This window comes from Lithobates pipiens, unplaced genomic scaffold, assembly GCF_037356315.1.
Source record: "Lithobates pipiens isolate NorthernLeopardFrog02 unplaced genomic scaffold, aLitPip1_a1.2 Scaffold_16, whole genome shotgun sequence".
Taxonomy (NCBI): Eukaryota; Metazoa; Chordata; class Amphibia; order Anura; family Ranidae; genus Lithobates; species Lithobates pipiens.
This window is the reverse complement of record NW_027507748.1, coordinates 13,601,450-13,621,500: the sequence shown is the minus strand read 5'-3', so window position 1 is coordinate 13,621,500 and position 20,051 is coordinate 13,601,450. Positions and strand designations below refer to the sequence as shown.

The window sequence follows — 20,051 nt, the reverse complement described above, 5'->3', positions numbered from 1 at the left end:
GCAAATGAAGGTCAATGGCAGTTGGAGGGACCAGGAAATGAAGATCAATGGCAGTTGGAGGGACCAGGAAATGTTAGCTGTCGGCTTTGCAGGGAAGACTTTTTTGAAATGTAAATTGTTTCCCCTTTGAGTAGAGTAATGCTTTACATTTCCCTACATATCCGTTGCCCGTGTCTTGGTTGCTCCAGTGACCATGTTGTCTTCTTGTCTTGCAGGTGTAGCAGGCGGAGGGGACAGAAATATGGAGACGAACCGCACAGTGGCGGAGCAGCTCTTCCATGCTCCGAATTGTGTGGGATGGAAAACCTACATGGAGTGGTCGATCTATCACCTGGCCTGCCTCGTCTTCCTGTTGGCTTCCATGGGTGGCAGCGGAATCCTTGGCTGCATTTACATCCTTCTGTTAATGGGGGCTTCGTTCTGTTTAATGGCGCTGTGGGGCGGCCTGTTCATCTGTGGCGTGGACATTGTGACCTGGAACGCCATCCTGATGGCGCTCTGCGTGGTGCAAATTGGACATCTGATGTACAGGTTACACAGGGAGTCCTACGGAGAAGACTATGACACTCTATACCAAACCCTGTACAAGCCCATGCATGTCTCATTGAATGTCTTCAAGGAGATCGCTCACTGTAGCGGGATGGAGGTCCATTCCCTGAATGCCGACCAGAGTTACGCCCTGGAGGGGAAGACGCCTATTGACCGCCTGTCCCTTCTCATCTCTGGAAGGTGGGTGATGAAGACCGCTGTATTCAACATCTTTTATTTTACCTATCCAAGGAGGGGATGATATGGGGGGGGGGTGTGGGGGGGGGGGGTAATGCACAGGAGAGGAGTGTGGAGAGAAAGTTAGTGGGCAGTATGTACAGGAGAGGAGTTTGGAGGGTATAACAGTGGGTGGTATGTACAGGACAGGAGGAGAGGAGTGTGGAGGGGATGACATGGGGGGGGGGGGGGTAATGCACAGGAGAGGAGTTTGGAGAGTATGACAGTGGGTGGTATGTACAGGAGAGGAGTGTGGAGAGGGATGACATGGGGCAGTATGTACAGGAGAGGAGTGTGGAGGGATGACATGGGGCGGTATGTACAGGAGAGGAGTGTGGAGGGATGACATGGGGCAGTATGTACAGGAGAGGAGTGTGGAGGGATGACATAGGGCGGTATGTACAGGAGAGGAGTGTGGAAGGATGACATGGGGCGGTATGTACAGGAGAGGAGTGTGGAGGGATGACATGGGGCGGTATGTACAGGAGAGGAGTGTGGAGGGGATGACATGGGGCGGTATGTACAGGAGAGGAGTGTGGAAGGATGACATGGGGCGGTATGTACAGGAGAGGAGTGTGGAGGGATGACATGGGGCGGTATGTACAGGAGAGGAGTGTGGAGGCATGACATGGGGCGGTATGTACAGGAGAGGAGTGTGGATGGATGACATGGGGTGGTATGTACAGGAGAGGAGTGTGGAGGGGATGACATGGAGTGGTATGTACAGGAGTGGAGTGTGGAGGGGATGACATGGGGTGGTATGTACAGGAGAGGAGTGTGAAGGGGATGACATGGGGTGGTATGTACAGGAGAGGAGTGTGAAGGGGATGACATGGGGTGGTATGTACAGGAGAGGAGTGTGAAGGGGATGACATGGGGTGGTATGTACAGGAGAGGAGTGTGGAGGGGATGACATGGGGCGGTATGTACAGGAGAGGAGTGTGGAGGGATGACATGGGGCGGTATGTACAGGAGAGGAGTGTGGATGGATGACATGGGGTGGTATGTACAGGAGAGGAGTGTGGATGGATGACATGGGGTGGTATGTACAGGAGAGGAGTGTGGAGGGATGACATGGGGCGGTATGTACAGGAGAGGAGTGTGGAGGGGATAACTTGGGGCGGTATGTATAGGAGAGGAGTGTGGATGGATGACATGGGGCGGTATGTACAGGAGAGGAGTGTGGAGGGGATAACTTGGGGTGGTATGTACAGGAGAGGAGTGTGGAGGGGATGACATGGGGCGGTATGTACAGGAGAGGAGTGTGGAGGGATGACATGGGGCGGTATGTACAGGAGAGGAGTGTGGAGGGATGACATGGGGCGGTATGTACAGGAGAGGAGTGTGGAGGTGATGACATGGGGCAGTATGTACAGGAGAGGAGTGTGGAGGGGATGACATGGGGCAGTATGTACAGGAGAGAAGTGTGGAGGGGATAACTTGGGGTGGTATGTACAGGAGAGGAGTGTGGATGGATGACATGGGGTGGTATGTACAGGAGAGGAGTGTGGAGGGATGACATGGGGTGGTATGTACAGGAGAGGAGTGTGGAGGGATGACATAGGGCGGTATGTACAGGAGAGGAGTGTGGAGGGATGACATGGGGCGGTATGTACAGGAGGGGAGTGTGGAGGGATGACATGGGGCGGTATGTACAGGAGAGGAGTGTGGAGGGATGACATGGGGTGGTATGTACAGGAGAGGAGTGTGGAGGGATGACATAGGGCGGTATGTACAGGAGAGGAGTGTGGAGGGATGAAATGGGGCGGTATGTACAGGAGGGGAGTGTGGAGGGATGACATGGGGCGGTATGTACAGGAGAGGAGTGTGGAGGGATGACATGGGGTGGTATGTACAGGAGAGGAGTGTGGAGGGATGACATAGGGCGGTATGTACAGGAGAGGAGTGTGGAGGGATGACATGGGGCGGTATGTACAGGAGAGGAGTGTGGAGGTGATGACATGGGGCAGTATGTACAGGAGAGGAGTGTGGAGGGGATAACTTGGGGTGGTATGTACAGGAGAGGAGTGTGGAGGGATGACATGGGGTGGTATGTACAGGAGAGGAGTGTGGAGGGATGACATGGGGTGGTATGTACAGGAGAGGAGTGTGGAGGGATGACATGGGGTGGTATGTACAGGAGAGGAGTGTGGAGGGATGACATAGGGCGGTATGTACAGGAGAGGAGTGTGGAGGGATGACATGGGGCGGTATGTACAGGAGGGGAGTGTGGAGGGATGACATGGGGCGGTATGTACAGGAGGGGAGTGTGGAGGGATGACATGGGGCGGTATGTACAGGAGAGGAGTGTGGAGGGCAGTTTGTGCAGAAGTGGTGAGTGGAGGGTATTAAGACGTGCATTATGACCTGGAGCTTATTTTAAAGGGGTCGTTAAGGTGCGAGGCGTTGAGTCCGGAGACTGTTGAGGTGGAAGGGGTGAGATGTTGGGGAGAATGTGTGAGGTAGCTGATGAGGTGACGGGGGAGACCAGCATAACATTTAAAAATGGGATCATTCCTAGGAGATTTGATTTGCCTTCTATGATGTCATCTCGCTGTTGGGGGGTTGCTGAGATGAGGGAAGAGATGGTGTCTGGGTGTGAAATTGCTCATAGAGATGATACTCCTTGGGGACCTGCGGACTTTGGAGGGATGCGGAAATTGGCAGCACATTATTATTATTATTATATAATCGTGTATATTGAGGATATGGAAGGGTAATACGGTGAAGTTGTTCTGTCCCCTTAGCAGAAAACACCCCCAAAGCATAATGTTTCCACCTCCATGTATGACGGTGGGGGATGGTGTTCTTGGGGTCATAGGCAGCATTCCTCCTCCTCCTCCTCCAAACATGACGTGTTGAGTTGATGCCAAAGAGCTCGATTTTGGTCTCTTCTGACCACAACTCTTTCCCCCAGTTCTCTGAATCCTTCAGATATTCATTAGCAAAATTCAGATGGACCTGTACATGTGATTTCTTGAGTAGGGGGACCTTGTAGGGGCTGCAGGATTTCAGTCCTTCACGGTGTAGTGTGTTACCAATGGTTCTCTTGGTGACTAGGGTCCCAACTGAGATCATTGACAAGATTCTCCCGTGTAGTTCTGGGCGGATTCCTCACCGTTCTCATCATCATTGGACCTCCACGAGGTGAGATCTTCCATGGAGCCCCAGACCGAGGGAGACTGACCGATATTTGGTTGTCATTTTGTTTTTTTTTGTTGTCACCTCTCACCAAGCTGCTTGGCGATGGTCTTGTAGCCCATTCCAGCCTTGTGTAGGTCTACAATCTTGTCCCCGACATCCTTGGACAGCTCTTTGGACTTGGCCATGGTGGAGAGATTGGAATCTGATTGATTGGTTGCTTCTGTGGACAGGTGTCCTTTATACAGGTAACAAGCTGAGATTAGGAGCACTCCCTTTAAGAGAGTGCTCCAAATCTCGGCTCGTTACCTGTATAGAAGATACCTGGGAGCCAGAAATCTTGCTGATTGATAGGGGATCAAATACTTATTTCACTCATAAATTCCGCAAAAAAAACCCGTTAAATTCCTCTCATTTCTACTAGGTGGTCATGTTCATATGTACAGCATACAAAATAATTTTAAAGAAACCTTTCAATCGTCTAAAACTTCACAGAAATTTACAGGATTTTCACAAAAATTTCTCAAAATGGAAAACGCTCAATTTCTCTCTAATTTCTACTAGGTGATCATATTCTTATATACACCTCAAATTATTCAAAAACACTAGAAGGTCCCCCTTTTATCGACCGTTCTATGAACAGTGGAAGACTCTGGATTGTGTCGGGATTGCTCCCATCTCTATAAATGACCCAACATGGCTCCAGACGTGGCGATGGAGTCCTCCATGACCCGGCTCTTTGTGTTTTTTCCTCCGCAGGGTGAAGGTCAGCCTGGATGGGCAGTTCTTGCACTACATCTTCCCCTATCAGTTCCTGGACTCGCCAGAGTGGGAATCGCTGCGTCCCTCGGAGGAGGGGACGTTCCAGGTGAGGAGACCACCCAGACTTCTTCCTTAAAGGAATCCACATTGAAAAGTCCATGAAGGTTTTCATTGCTGACCTTCTCCTCCCTTTTTTTAGAATCCCAGGGTTCCATAGTGATCCAATGGATTTCCGAGTCAATTGATTGGAGCAAATAATGCAGATTAGGAGTTCTGACTTCTCTATGACGACTAACGTTTTCAGAAGTCCAGGAAATTAACATTATGGAGACCAGCAATGGGATCCCCCTGTATTTAACCGCTTGCCAACATTGTGACCTCACTCCAGTCCTCCCAAGGCCAAAGAGGCCACCAAAGAGTTTACTAGTCTTTGATTGCCTATGGGAGTAGCTAGCTGCACTGTCGGAGCGTTTCTCGGGTGTACCTAGCGGAAACGATAAGCCCGAGAAACACAGGCGAGTGATGGGAGGGGTCATACCCTCCTGCCACTGCGGAAATCGTTCCGAGAGGCCCATGAGCCACTTGGTACGGTTTCATGAGAAAGCCAGCCATCAGATGCAAAAAAACGATACCGGGGTTATGGGTGATATCTTCAGCCATAACTCCGGTAAACCCACTTGCAAACCACTACTGTGTGTGTGTGTGTATATATGTGTATGTATATATATGTGTGTATGTGTGTATGTATGTATGTATGTATGTATGCATACATACATACATACATACGCTTCTGCCTAGGGGACGGTAAATGACTGGTGACCTCCGCTCAGCCTAGGAACGATCATTGACTTGTGACCTCACCCTAGCCTAGGCAAGGTCAATGACTGGTGACCTCACCTCAGCCTAGACAAGGTCACTGACTGGTGACCTCACCTCAGCATAGACAAGGTCAATGACTGGTGACCTCAACTCAGCCTAGGAAAGGTCAATGACTGGGGACCTCACCTCAGCATAGACAAGGTCAATGACTGGTGACCTCAACTCAGCCTAGGCAAGGTCAATGACTGGTGACCTCACCTCAGCCTAGACAAGGTCACTGACTGGTGACCTCACCTCAGCCTAGACAAGGTCACTGACTGGTGACCTCACCTCAGCCTAGACAAGGTCACTGACTGGTGACCTCACCTCAGCCTAGACAAGGTCACTGACTGGTGACCTCACCTCAGCCTAGACAAGGTCAATGACTGGTGACCTCACCTCAGCATAGACAAGGTCAATGACTGGTGACCTCAACTCAGCCTAGGAAAGGTCAATGACTGGTGACCTCACCTCAGCCTAGGAAAGGTCACTGATTGGTGACCTCACCTCAGCCTAGACAAGGCCACTGACTGGTGACCTCACCTCAGCCTAGACAAGGTCAATGACTGGTGACCTCACCTCAGCATAGACAAGGTCAATGACTAGTGACCTCAACTCAGCCTAGGAAAGGTCAATGACTGGTGACCTCCTCTCAGCCTAGGAAAGGTCACTGATTGGTGACCTCACCTCAGCCTAGACAAGGTCACTGACTGGTGACCTCACCTCAGCCTAGACAAGGTCACTGACTGGTGACCTCACCTCAGCCTAGGAAAGACCAATGACTAGTGACCTCACCTCAGCCTAGGAAAGACCAATGATTGGTGACCTCACCTCAGCCTAGGAAAGGCCAATGGCTGTTGACCTCAACTCAGCCTAGACAAGGTCACTGATTGGTGACCTCACCTCAGCCTAGGAAAGACCAATGACTGGTGACCTCACCTCAGCCTAGACAAAGTCACTGACTGGTGACCTCACCTCAGCCTAGGAAAGGTCAATGACTGGTGACCTCACCTCAGCCTAGACCAGTGTTTCTCAATTCCAGTCCTCATGGCCCACTAACAGGTCATGTTTTCAGGATTTCCCTCAGATGAAACAGCTGGGGTAATTACTAAGGCAGTGAAACTGATCAAATCACCTGTGCAAAATAATGGAAAGCCTGAAAACATGACCTGTTAGTGGGCCATGAGGACTGGAATTGAGAAACACTGGCCTAGACAAAGTCACTGACTGGTGACCTCACCTCAGCCCAGGAAAGGTCAATCACTGGTGACCTCAACTCAGCCTAGACAAAGTCACTGACTGGTGACCTCACCTCAGCCTAGACAAGGTCAATGACTGGTGACCTCACCTCAGCCTAGACAAGGTCAATGACTGGTGACCTCACCTCAGCCCAGGAAAGGTCAATCACTGGTGACCTAACCTCAGCCTAGACAAAGTCACTGACGGGAGGTCATGTCTGTATGAATACATTCTTGTAAAGTCACTAAAAGGTCACATTTAAAGTCAATCTGAACTTTGCAACAAAATAAAACGGGAACAAAGTGAAATGCAGTAATTTGTACTTTTTCTTTGTATCTGTAATCTCTCAGGTCACACTGACGGCGGAGATGGACAGCACCTACATCAGCTGGCCCCGGAAAAAGCTTTACCTTCTCCTGGCCAGGGAGAAGTACATAGCTCGCCTCTTCTCCTCGCTCCTCGGCTTTGACATCTCCCAGAAGCTCTACGCCCTCAACGACAAGCTGTTCACCAAGTTCGGCCTCCGCTTCGACATCCGCCTGCCCAGCCTCTACCACGTGGTGGGGCCGACCCCAGAGTTGGCGGGCGACATACGACCTATCGCCGATCCCCTGGCCTCCCGCCTTCAGCAGGACGACCCGCCCCCGAGGAAGGCGCCACCCCCTAGCAGCCGAGGTCTGCGGCCGGAGAGTGGCAACCTGGGTGAGGACTCGAGCAGCCTCATTCTAGACGATTTTGCGGAGCTGCCTGGCTCCTTTATGGATTATGGGAGCGAGGGGGAGTATTTGAAGTGAGAGGGGGCCGGGCAGCTGGTGAGGCCCCGTAAGTACCACCCTGCCTGCAAATCCTTGTAGAGTGTGTGCTTGTGCTTGCCGGTGTCGGCTTGTCTAACCCCCTCCTTACAGATGTCGGTTGTGCCACTCGTGGCTTTGTGCTTAGTGTTTGCGGCAATATGAAAGAGAACCAGTCACTTCTGAATTTCTCTTTTTATTGCAATTTTTTTTCGTTATTCATTTCTTTTTTTTCTTTTTTTCTTTTTTTTTTAATTGTATGGCCTCCCAGTTGACAGCATTTTTCATTTCGTATCGGACCCTTTAGCTTTGTATTCCCAGGTCAGATTTAAATTGCTTCCCGACCGGCATATGTTCCCCCAGCTCCTGAGAGGGCATAACAGTGCCCCACCCAGTGGCTAACTGTGGTATTGTTTCCTGGTTCACATATTTCAGGAAAACGCCACAGAATGGCCACTAGATGGAGCTCACAATCACAGGAAATAAACAATTTAGTCAAAATTCAGGATTATAGGAGCGAATGCTTGAGACATTCACAGTGCAACAAATAGACCCCTTTTATTTTCTATTCTCTTATTTTTTTCATTCTCTTCTGTTTTTAGTATTCTTTTATTTTCTAATGTATTCTTCTCAATTTTTTGAAAAAAATTTCTATTCTTTGATTTTTTTATTCTGTTCTGTTTTACTCTATTATATTCTATTCTTTTCTATTCGTCTCTATTTTATTCTATTTTATTTGTATTCTGTTTTACTCTATTATATTATATTTTATTCTATTTTTTATATTCTTTTTATTTTTTTGTTCTGTTTTACTCTATTATATTCTATTCTTTTCTATTCGTCTCTATTTTATTCTATTTTATTTCTATTCTGTTTTACTCTATTATATTTTATTCTATTTTTTTATATTCTTTTTATTTTTTTGTTCTGTTTTACTCTATTATATTCTATTCTTTTCTATTCGTCTCTATTTTATTCTATTTTATTTCTATTCTGTTTTACTCTATGATATTCTATTCTTTCATATTCTATTCTTCTCTATTTTATTCTATTTTTTTATATTCTTTATTTTTTTATTCTGTTCTGTTTTACTCTATTGTATTATATTATTTCATATTCTATTCTTCTCTATTTTATTCAATTTTTTTATATTCTTTTTTATTCTGTTCTGTTTTACTCTATTATATTCTTCTCTATTTTATTCTATTTTTTTTATATTCTTTTTATTTTTTATTCTATTCTGTTTTACTCTATTGTATTATATTATTTCATATTCTCTTCTTCTCTATTTTATTCTTTTTTTTTTTGTTTTACTCTATTATATTCTATTCTTCTCTATTTTATTTGTATTCTGTTTTACTACATTATATTCTTTCATATTTTATTCTATTTTTTATATATTTTTTTATTCTGTTCTGTTTTACTCTATTGTATTATATTCTTTCATATTCTATTCTTCTCTAATTTTATTCAATTTTTTTGTTTTACTCTATTATATTCTATTATTTTCTATTCTATGTGATCCTCTCCTGAAATTTGAAAAACATTCAAATTCGTTTAGAAAACGATTCGAATTTCGTACAAAATTTTTGTTTTCTTATTTCAGACGCATTCGAATTCATTGCAATTTTGGAGATTCAGAAACAAATGAATTTCTTAAAGCAGGAGTCCGCCGGGACTCCGCGTTTTTTTTTTTTTTTTTTTAAAGTCAGCAGCTACAAATACTGCAGCTGCTGACTTTTAAAATAGTGACACTTACCCGCCCAGCGCGCCCGCGATGTCGGCACCCGAAGCCGATCTCTAGATCGACACTCGAGTGATGCCGCCGCCATCTTGGGTATGGGAATCAGGAAGTGGAGCCTTTCGGCTTCATTTCCCGGTTCCCTACTGCGCATGCGCGAGCCGCGCTGCGCAATGAGGACGGTCCCCGCTGCCTCTGGGATCTGTGTGTTTCCCAGCAGGCAGCGGGGCACTTGCGGAAGGGGGCGGGCACTTGCGGAAAGGGGCGTAATGTACGCCCCTTTCCGCAGAGAGCTAGCCCGGAAGTGGGTGCAGAATACCTGGATTATCCAGGTAACTGCACCCCCCTCCCCCCTGAAAGGTGCCAATTGTGGCGCCGGAGGGGGGGGAGGAATCCGATGAGCGGAAGGTCCATTTTAGGGTGGACCTCCGCTTTAATAACGAAAAAATCGGTCCGCATTTAGTTTCGGAAGGAAACTAACTGCACATGTCTAGGAGGGATTTCTCCTCTCGTTTTCCTTTTTTTTTTTTTTTTTTTTCTCTGAGACAGGAAGTGGAAAAAAATCTCCCCAAAACACGACACAGACAGCAAACAAAACTCAGTACTGCCACTGGGTCAAAGCTGCTGAATGTCCACTTGGGGCGCACTCACTGCATCCCCGAGACCTCCCTAAAGCGGGATTCCACCCTAAAGTGAAACCTCCGCTGATCGGATCCCTCCTCCCCCCCCTCCGGTGTCACAATTGACACCTTTCAGGGGGGAGGGGGGTGGAGATACCTGTAAAAGACAGGTATTTTCACCCACTTCCGGGCATAGACTCCCGTGGGAGTCTACGCCATTTCCTGCCCTGCCGCGCTGTCTGCTGGGACGCACACGGGTCCCAGTGACAGCGTGGAGATTTCCTATTGCGCGGCGCGGCTCGCGCATGCGCACTAGGGAACCGGGAAGTGAAGCCGATTGGCTTCACTTCCTGATTTCCCTCACCTAGAATGGTGGCGGCAGCAGCCGAGAGCCGAGAGCCGAACCTCTAAGAGGAAGTGAAATGGAGCCGGGTCGAGGATAACGATGTTTTTGTGCATTAACCCTTCATACAGCATGTTTGTTGTGACCCATTCCAACAGTGGGGGAGGGGAGGGGGGGGTGGTCTCCAGTGTCATATAATGTAGGACTGGTGTGTGTGTGTGTGTGAGTTAAGGAGAAAATAAAACGTATACATTGTAATTAACCCGTTTTATCTCTCATCCTGTACACCCCTCCCCCATTGAGAAGAGCAATTTCCATATGTCTGCTATGGGGCTGTTTATTCATTAAAAACTTTGTCATTTAATTAGGATAGCAAAGTAATACATATCTGTGTTTTTTTATTTTATTTTTATTATTATTTTTTTAATTATTATTTTCTATGTAATTTATAGGGAAAAAATTCAACAAAATGAAAACCAAAATGTTTTTTTTCTTTTTCTTTTTTTTTTAATATTTTGACCAGTGCTAGTTTTACTATAAATTTAAAAAAATCCACATTTATTCTATATGTTGTCCAGTTAAAAATACAATGAAAATAATGTTTCTGGTATAAAGTATGGCAAAGTTATTTGCAAATTTAAATTTTCTTTCATTTTTTTTTTCTTTTTTGTGAAAAAAAAATTATATATATATTCTTTAATTTTTAGCCTCATTTTCTTTTAGGTGACACTGAAAAAAAAAAAAATAACAGTTAAAAGAAATGAGTTAATTACAGTGAGGAGAAAAAGTATTTGACCCCCCTGCTGATTTTGTACATTTGCCCGCTGACAAAGAAATGGTCAGTCTTTATCATTTTAATGACCGGTTTATTTTACCAGTGAGAGACAGAATAACGACAAAAATATTCAGAATTTTTTTTTTTCTTTTTTAAAGTTATAAATTGATTTAGCATTTTAGCCCCCCCCCCCCCCCCCCCATTCACATATCAAAATCGCATTCCAGATCGCAGCCTATTGCCAGCGACGGCCATGTCCTAATCAGTGCGATGCCAACTTTGTGATGTCCAAAAGTAGTTCTGGCATTACTTTTGGTGACTTCAGGGGGGGGGGGGAGATTTCAATAGACCTCTGTCCATGAACCCGCACAGATGGCGATTTCAGTTCGCATTGTGCGCTATACAAGTATTTCATTCATTCATGTCTTTTCAAATCGCCACTGAACTCGCACTGAGATGCGGGTTTGAAGTTGTGCGAGTTTAGCTGAACTCCCATGGTTTCAAACCTGCGTTCAGTGTGAACGTACCCTTTATGAGTGAAATAAGTATTTGATCTCCTATCAATCATCAAGGTTTCTGGCATCCAGGTGTCTTCTATACAGGTAATGAGCTGAGATTAGGAGCACTCTCTCTCTCTTAAAGGGAGTACTCCTAATCTCAGCTTGTTACCCGTAGAAAAGACACCTGTCCACAGAAGCAATCAGATTCCAATCTCTCCACCATGGCCAAGTCCAAAGAGCTGTCCAAGGATGTCGGGGACAAGATTGTAGACCTACACAAGGCTGGAATGGGCTACAAGACCATCGCCAAGCAGCTTGGTGAGAAGGTGACAACAGTTGGTGCGATTATTCACAAATGGAAGAAACACAAAATATCGGTCAGTCTCCCTCGGTCTGGGGCTCCATGGAAGATCTCACTTCGTGGAGTTTCAATGATGAGGAGAACGGTGAGGAATCAGCCCAGAACTACACGGGAGAACCTTCTCAATGATCTCAGTTGGGACCCATAGTCACCAAGAGAACAATTGGTAACACACTACACCGCAAAGGACTAAAATCTTGCAGCCCCCGCAAGGTCCCCCCTACTCAAGAAATCACATGTACAGGTCCATCTGAAGATTGCCAACGAACATTTAAATGGTTCAGAGGAGAACTGGGGGAAAGTGTTGTGGTCGGAGGAGACCAAAATCGAGCTCTTTGACATCAACTCAACTCACCGTGTTTGGAGGAGGAGGAGGAATGCTGCCTATGACCCCAAGAACTCCATCTCCACCGTCATACATGGAGGTGGAAACATTATGCTTTGGGGGTGTTTTTCTGCTAAGGGGACGGGACAACTTCACTGCATCAAAGGGACGATGGACGGGGCCATGTACCATCAAACCTTGGGTGAGAACCTCCTTCCCTCAGCCAGGGCATTGGAAATGGGTGGTGGATGGGCAATGCCGGGACAAGGTCATCCAGCGCCCAGGGCAAAGATGCCAAACTGCGCCCCCCTTTCCCTTAGGGTTAGGGTCAGTGTGCCCCCTACCCCTGCAATAAACCATTGCGCCAGGGGCAGCCGCCCCCTCCTGCCCACCCCTTGTCCCGGCCCTGTGGATGGGTATTCCAGCATGACAATGACCCAAAATACACAGCAAAGGCAACAAAGGAGTGGCTCAAGAAGAAGAAAATTACAGAGCAAGTAAACCCTGATGGGTTTACTTCCTCTTCGTCTCCCTGCAAAGGTAAAGCATAATGGACTACTATGCATCGCATCGCATAGTAGCCCATTATGTGTCACTTACCTGACACAGGAGCCAGCGAAGTCACCGCTGTCCCCTGTAGCACGAATCGTCCATCTTCTTCCGAGTATCTCTGCTCTGGCCACTCACAGTGCCGCACCAGCGATGACGTCACTCCCGCTCATGTCCACGGGAGCCACCACTAATGGCATATCACAGTTAGCAGCGACATGCTCAGTGCGCCCGTAGACAGCGGCGCCTGTCTTTTTGTAAATATGAGCAAGTAAGCATCAAAACTCTGGATAGCCGAACATTGGAGAAAGACTTGAAATCCCATCTTTAATTAAAACAACGTGGGTCACATTAAAACAGAATCAAATAATCCACAGCGAAAGAATAACAGGGTACAAGGAAATACTGACGCGTTTCGCACCGTGATCAGTGCTTACTCATAGCCTTTTGTAAATATCTCCTAAACCGTGTAGGTTTAGGAGATCTTTCTTGGACCTACAGGTAAGCCTTAATCTAGGTCAAAGTGGTTTGTAAGGGTTTACAGCCACTTTAAGGTCCTGCAGTGACCTAGCCAGGCTCCAGACCTTAATCCCATAGAAAATATGTGGAGGGAGCTGAAGGTTGGAGTTGCCAAACGTCAGCCTGGAAACCTTAATGACTCGGAGAGGATCTGCAAGGAGGACAAAATCCCTCCTGAGATGTGTTCAAACCTGGTGGCCGACTACAAGAAACGTCTGACCTCTGTGATCGCCAACAAGGGTTTTGCCACCAAGTGCCAAGTCCTGTTTTGTGAAGGGGTCAAATATTTATTTCACTCATTTAAAATGCAAATCAATTTATAAATTTTATGAACTTTTACTGAAATGTGTTTTTCTGGATTTTTTTGCTGTTATTCTGTCTCTCGCTGGTATAATTAACCGACCATTAAAATGATAGATTGATAATTTCTTTGTCAGCTGGCAAATGTACAAAATCAGACGGGGGGGGGGGGGGGGGGTCAAATACTTTTTTCCACTCACTGTATAGTCGATCAGGGGGTAACGAAGGGGTTAAATAATAACACAAAATGAACTTTGAGGCCCCGTTCACATATTGCGTAGCGGGATCGATCCCGATTTTTGTTGCTTGATTTTTATGCGTTTTCCGCTTGTCACACACGGGGACCGCCCCTTCACCGCAATGCGCGACTGTTGCCAAATTTCCTGCTCCTTTTTTGGGTGACACGATCTTTAACCGTGCATTTCGCCATTGGTTGTTGCTTGACAATCGCGACAGAATCGCGCCTCCATTTCGGATGCTGTTAAGAATAATGGCACACAAACCCGCGTCATGTGCTTTACGGCGATTCCAAATGACATGATGTCAGTTGGGCCCTAAAAAAATAAAAAAAATAAAATAAAATAAAAAAGAAACAAATAATAAAGGTTAAAATAAATAAATAAAAAAAAAAATCATAACTAAGGTTAGATAGGGAAGACGTTAATTACAGATGATTAAGGTCAATAAGGGGTTTAAAAAATAAATAAAATAACTTGTATTAAATGCTCAAAAAATAATAAATAAATTATAACTAAGGGGAGAAGGGGAAGAAGAAGTTAATTAGGACTGATCAGGGCTAAGTAAGAGTCAATAAGGGGTTAAAAGTACAGTTTGTTTTGTTTTTTTTGTTTTTTACTTATAAAGATTATTTAATTGATGAGATATGCAGATCAAAGGTCACATCTCTGACATGCATATGCTTGACAAATACTTATAAATACATTGTAAATACAATGAAGCAACACATTTGTTACATTGTATTTACTCACTGACACTTGTAGACTATTTTCTTGTTACAAAGGGTTTTGAATTTAAAAACAGGGTACAAACAGTAAATAATAATTTATTTTTAATATTTATTTAGACTATTTTCAAGCTGAATTTTACCTGCATTGTGATAACAAACCCCTTCTGTGTAATACAAAGCAATTCCCAACTGTCATTTTGAAAAGTGAAATAAAAATATTGAAAGGAAAAACAATATTAAAGGGTAAAAAAAAAAATAATAAAAAAAAATCATCAACAAGTATAAGGAGCTGCTCTAAAAAAAATTTAAGTGTAAAGCTATGATCAAAAATTTATTTTGTGATCAAAAAATGTTTGATTAATATTGACCCTATCATAAAGTGTAAACATTTTTTTTCTAATAAATAAATATAAATTCATAAGTGAAAATGTATAAATATAAATTCATAAATGGAAATGATTAAACTAATGAAATTACCATATAAATAAATACAAATTCATACGTGACACTTAATATAACTTAATAATTTGATAATGACAATATACAAAAAAAAAAAATCATAACTAAGGGGAGAAGACATTAATTAGGGCTGATTACAGTCAATAAGGGGTTAAAAATGCCAGTTTTTTTTATTTTTTTTATTTTTTATTTAATGTTTCTTTAATTGGTGAGATATGCAGATCAAAGATCACATCTCTGACCTCCATATGAATGAAATAGTAAATACACCAAAGCAATTGTTACATTGTATTTACTCACTGATACTTGTAGACTATCTTCAAGTGGCATTTTACCCAGGAGTGCCTGCATTATGACAGTCTGTGTAATATGAAGCAATCCCAGTCTGTCATTTAAATAAATAAATACATAAAAAAAGGAAAAACAATATTAAATGCTAAAAAAAAACAAAAAAAACAAAAAACAAATCATAACTAAGGGCCGGTTCACACAGCGAGCCGCAGCGAGGCGTCTCCGACTTACCTCGCCGCGACTTGCGGGGAGCTCAGCGGCGACTTGCAGAGGACTTCTGTATAGAAGTCAATGCAAGTCGCCCCCGAAGTCGCCCCGAAGTAGTACAGGAACCTTTTTTCTGAGTCGGAGCGACTCGAGTCGCTCCTCTCAGAACGGTTCCATAGTACTGAATGGGGGCGACTTGCGGGAGCGAGGCGAGGCGAGCCGTGTCGCCTCGCCTCGCCTCGCAGTGTGAACCGGCCCTAAGGGGAGAAGGGGAAGAAAGTTAATTAGGGCTGATCAGGTCTAAGCAAGAGTCAATAAGGGGTTACAAATACAGTTTTTTTTTTTTTTTTTTTTTTTTTTTTTTACTTGTAAAGTTTCTATATTTGATGAAATATGCAGATCAAAGGTCACATCTCTGACCTCCATATGAATGACATAGCAACACATTGTTACATTGTATTTACTCACTACTTGTAGACTGTCGTCAAGTATGAAGCAATTCCCGGCTGTCTTTCCTTTTTTTTTTTTTTGTTTTTTTTTTTAAAAGACAGCCGGTGTCTTGTCAAATAGCATCCTCCATCAGATAGTGTCCCCTGCGTACTGCGCATGCGCAGTACACAGGAACACAGATTCCAAAAATTGTCGAGGATGAACGGCGCCTGCACTGTGAGTCCAGGTTCTATCCAAGTGGACATAGAGTAGGAATAAAAAAGAGCCGAGCGCAGCGAGGCCGAGCCCAAAGCGTGGCGAGCGAAGCTCGCCCGCGAGGGGCCCTCTAAAATTCACAACCCTATGTCCGCTTGGATGGTGGGGCTACCACCTCCACTCACGGCTCAGGCGCCGTTCAGCTTCGGAGATTTTCCGAAGCTTCGTCTGCTCCGTACTGCGCATGCGCAGTACGGAGTGGACACTATGTGATGCCCGGACTCTATACGCCAGAACACCGGGAATTGCTTCATAACACATAATTACATAATTCTAATATTACACAGAAGGGGTTGTTGTCACAATGCAGGTACTCCTGGGTAAAATGCCACTTGACGATAGTCTAGAACAGTGATGGCGAACCTTGGCACCCCAGATGTTTTGGAACTACATTTCCCATGATGCTCAACTACACCGCTGAGTGCAAGAGCATCATGGGAAATGTAGTTCCAAAACATCTGGGGTGCCAAGGTTCGCCATCACTGGTCTAGAAGTATCGGTGAGTAAATACAATGTAACAATGTGTTTATTCATTGTATGTCATTCATGTGGAGGTCAAGAGATGTGACCTTTGATCTGCATCATCTATTAAAGAAACTTTACAAGGTCAAAACAAACTGTATTTTTAACCCCTTGTTGACTCTTTCTTAGCACTGATCAGCCCTAATTAACTTATTTTTTCCCCTTCTTCCCTTAGTTATGATTTTTTTATTATATATTTTTTTAAGCATTTAATATGGGTTTTCCTTTTTATTCAGTTTTTTTTTCCCCCCAAAATGACAGCCGGGAATTGCTTTGTATTACACAGAAGGAACGGCTGTCACAATGGGTAAAATGCTACTTGATGACAGTCTACAAGTATCAGTGAGTAAATACAATGTAACAATGTATTGTGCTTCCTTGTATTTACTATGTCATTCATGCAGAGGTCAGAGATGAGACCTTCAGAGCCCATTCACACAGGGGCAACTCCTGATCCGACTTCAGGTCGCCCCTAGTCGCCTCAGGTCGCCTCAGGTCGGACAACATTTAAAAAGCAATGTAAGTAAATGAGAGCCGTCTTAATGCACACTACTGAAGTCGCTCCGACTTCAGAAAAGGTTCCTGTACTACTTCTATCCGACTTGTAGGCGACTGGTACCCATTGATTTCAATGGAGATCGCCTCCAAGTCGGATCTCCGTTTATACGGAGGCGACTTTGACAGAATTATCAGCTCTCAAGAGGGAACTCCACGGCAAATTTCTGAAAAAAATTTGGCGTGGGTTCCCCCTCCGAGAGCATACCAGGCCCTTAGGTCTGGTATGGATTCCAAGGGGAACCCCCTACGCCGAAAAAAAGGCGTGGGGGTCCCCCCCAGATCCACACCAGACCCTTATCCGAGCACGCTACCTGGCCGGCCAGGAAAGGGGGTGGGGACGAGCGGGCGCCCCCCCCCTCCTGAGCCGTACCAGGCCGCGTGCCCTCAACATGGGGGGGTGCCTTGGGGGAGGGGGGGCGTGCGGCCCCCCCACCCCAAAGCACCTTGTCCCCATGTCGATGAGGACAAGGGCCTCTTCCCGACAACCCTGGCCGTTGGTTGTCGGGGTCTGCGGGCGGGGGGCTTATCGGAATCCGGGAGCCCCCTTTAATAAGGGGGCCCCCGGATACCGGCCCCCCACCCTATGTGAATGAGTATGGGGTACAATGTACCCCTACCCATTCACCTGTGGAAAAAAAGTACAAAAAAAAAACACAACACAGGGAAAAAATATTTTATTGCACAGCTCCGGGGGTCTCCTGTCTTCGGGGGTCTTCTCGCCGGACTCCTCCGCTATCTTCTTGTAGCTCTTTTACTAGCGGAGGAGTCCGGCTTTCTTCCTCCCCGCCGCCGGCCTCTTCTCCCGACTTCGGGGGTCTTGTTCCCCTCTTCGGTTCTTCTGCCGGGCCACCGCGCCTTCTTATAGCTCTTTTACAGGCGGTGGCCCGGTCTTCTGTCGTCGCCGCCGCCGCCGCCTTCCGTTCTTCTTCTTCGCCAGGAGATGTTGACACGACGCTCTCTCCGGCCGGAAGGCCAGAGCCGCCCTGCGCTGCCACTTATATAGGGACAATGGGGCGGTGTCACATGGGTTGATGTCACATGGGTTGGTCACATGGGTTGATGTCACATGGTAAGGGGGCGGGGTCACCATGTGACATCAACCCATGTGACCAACCCATGTGACATCAACCCATGTGACACCGCCCCATTGTCCCTATATAAGTGGCAGCGCAGGGCGGCTCTGGCATTCCGGCCGGAGAGAGCGTTGTGTCAACATCTCCTGGAGAAGAAGAAGAAGAAGAACGGAAGGCGGCGGCGGCGGCGACGACAGAAGACCGGGCCACCGCCTGTAAAAGAGCTATAAGAAGGCGCGGTGGCCCGGCAGAAGAACCAAAGAGGGGGACAAGACCCCCGAAGTCGGGAGAAGAGGCCGGCGGTGGGGAGGAAGAAAGCCGGACTCCTCCGCTAGTAAAAGAGCTACAAGAAGATAGCGGAGGAGTCCGGCGAGAAGACCCCCGAAGACGGAAGACCCCCGGAGCTGTGCAATAAAATATTTTTTCCCTGTGTTGTGTTTTTTTTTTGTACTTTTTTTCCACAGGTGAATGGGTAGGGGTACATTGTACCCCATACTCATTCACATAGGGTGGGGGGCCGGTATCCGGGGGCCCCCTTATTAAAGGGGGCTCCCGGATTCCGATAAGCCCCCCGCCCGCAGACCCCGACAACCAACGGCCAGGGTTGTCGGGAAGAGGCCCTTGTCCTCATCGACATGGGGACAAGGTGCTTTGGGGTGGGGGGGCCGCACGCCCCCCCTCCCCCAAGGCACCCCCCCATGTTGAGGGCACGTGGCCTGGTACGGCTCAGGAGGGGGGGGGCGCCCGCTCGTCCCCACCCCCTTTCCTGGCCGGCCAGGTAGCGTGCTCGGATAAGGGTCTGGTGTGGATCTGGGGGGGACCCCCACGCCGTTTTTTCGGCGTAGGGGGTTCCCCTTGGAATCCATACCAGACCTAAGGGCCTGGTATGCTCTCGGAGGGGGAACCCACGCCAAATTTTTTTCAGAAATTTGCCGTGGAGTTCCCCCTTGAGCTCATTCTCTGCTTGGCCTCGGCAAAAGTCGCCTGGCCTGGGGCGACTTGTAAGTCGTCCCAAGTCGGGCTTGAAGTCATCACAAGTCGTTTTGAAGTCGTCCCAAGTCGCGCTGTGATCTTAACTCAAGTCGTGTCCAAGTTGCCTGACTCAAGTCGCCTACAAGTCGTGTTGCCCCTGTGTGAATGGGCTCTCAATCTGCATATCTCACCAATTAAAGAAACTACAGAATTTTTTAACCCCTTATTGACCCTTAACTGACTCTAATCGACCCTAATTAACTCCCTCTTCGCCCCCATCATCCCTTAGTTATATGATTTATTTATTTATTATTTATTTGTTGAGCCTTTAAATGTTTTTTCCTTTTTATTCAGTTTTTTTTTTTTTCTTCAAAATGACAGCCGGGAATTGCTTTGTATTACACAGAAGGAGTGGCTTTTGCAATGGGTAAAATGCCACTTGAAGACGGTCTACAACAGCGATGGCAAACCTCGGCACCCCGGATGTTTTGGAACTACATTCCCCATGATTGCTCATGCACTCTGCAGAGTAGGCGAGCATCATGGGAAATGTAGTTCTAAAACATCTGGGGTGCTCAAGGGGTTCGCCATCACTGGTCTACCAGTATCAGTGAGTAAATACAAAGTAACAACGTATTCCTTTTGTTTTATTTACTGTGTCATTCATATGGAGGTCAGAGATGGGAACTTCGATCTGCATATCTCATC

At 46.3% G+C, this 20,051-nt stretch overlaps 1 protein-coding gene across 3 annotated transcripts in view; it reads left to right on the top strand.

The window, feature by feature from the left end:
* The window catches only part of POPDC2 (popeye domain cAMP effector 2), a 59,072-nt gene that overhangs the window by 36,727 nt on the left and 2,294 nt on the right, over window positions 1–20,051 (top strand). For 2 of the 3 annotated variants that reach the window (XM_077479591.1, XM_077479590.1), the window contains exons 2-4: window positions 216–729; window positions 4,666–4,774; window positions 7,116–7,587. In XM_077479591.1, coding sequence (XP_077335717.1) covers window positions 242–729; window positions 4,666–4,774; window positions 7,116–7,559 — 1,041 coding nt within the window. In that variant the 5' untranslated portion in view covers window positions 216–241 and the 3' untranslated portion in view covers window positions 7,560–7,587. The remainder of the gene's footprint in view (window positions 1–215; window positions 730–4,665; window positions 4,775–7,115; window positions 7,588–20,051) is intronic. The other variant, XM_077479592.1, reaches the window with a different exon arrangement.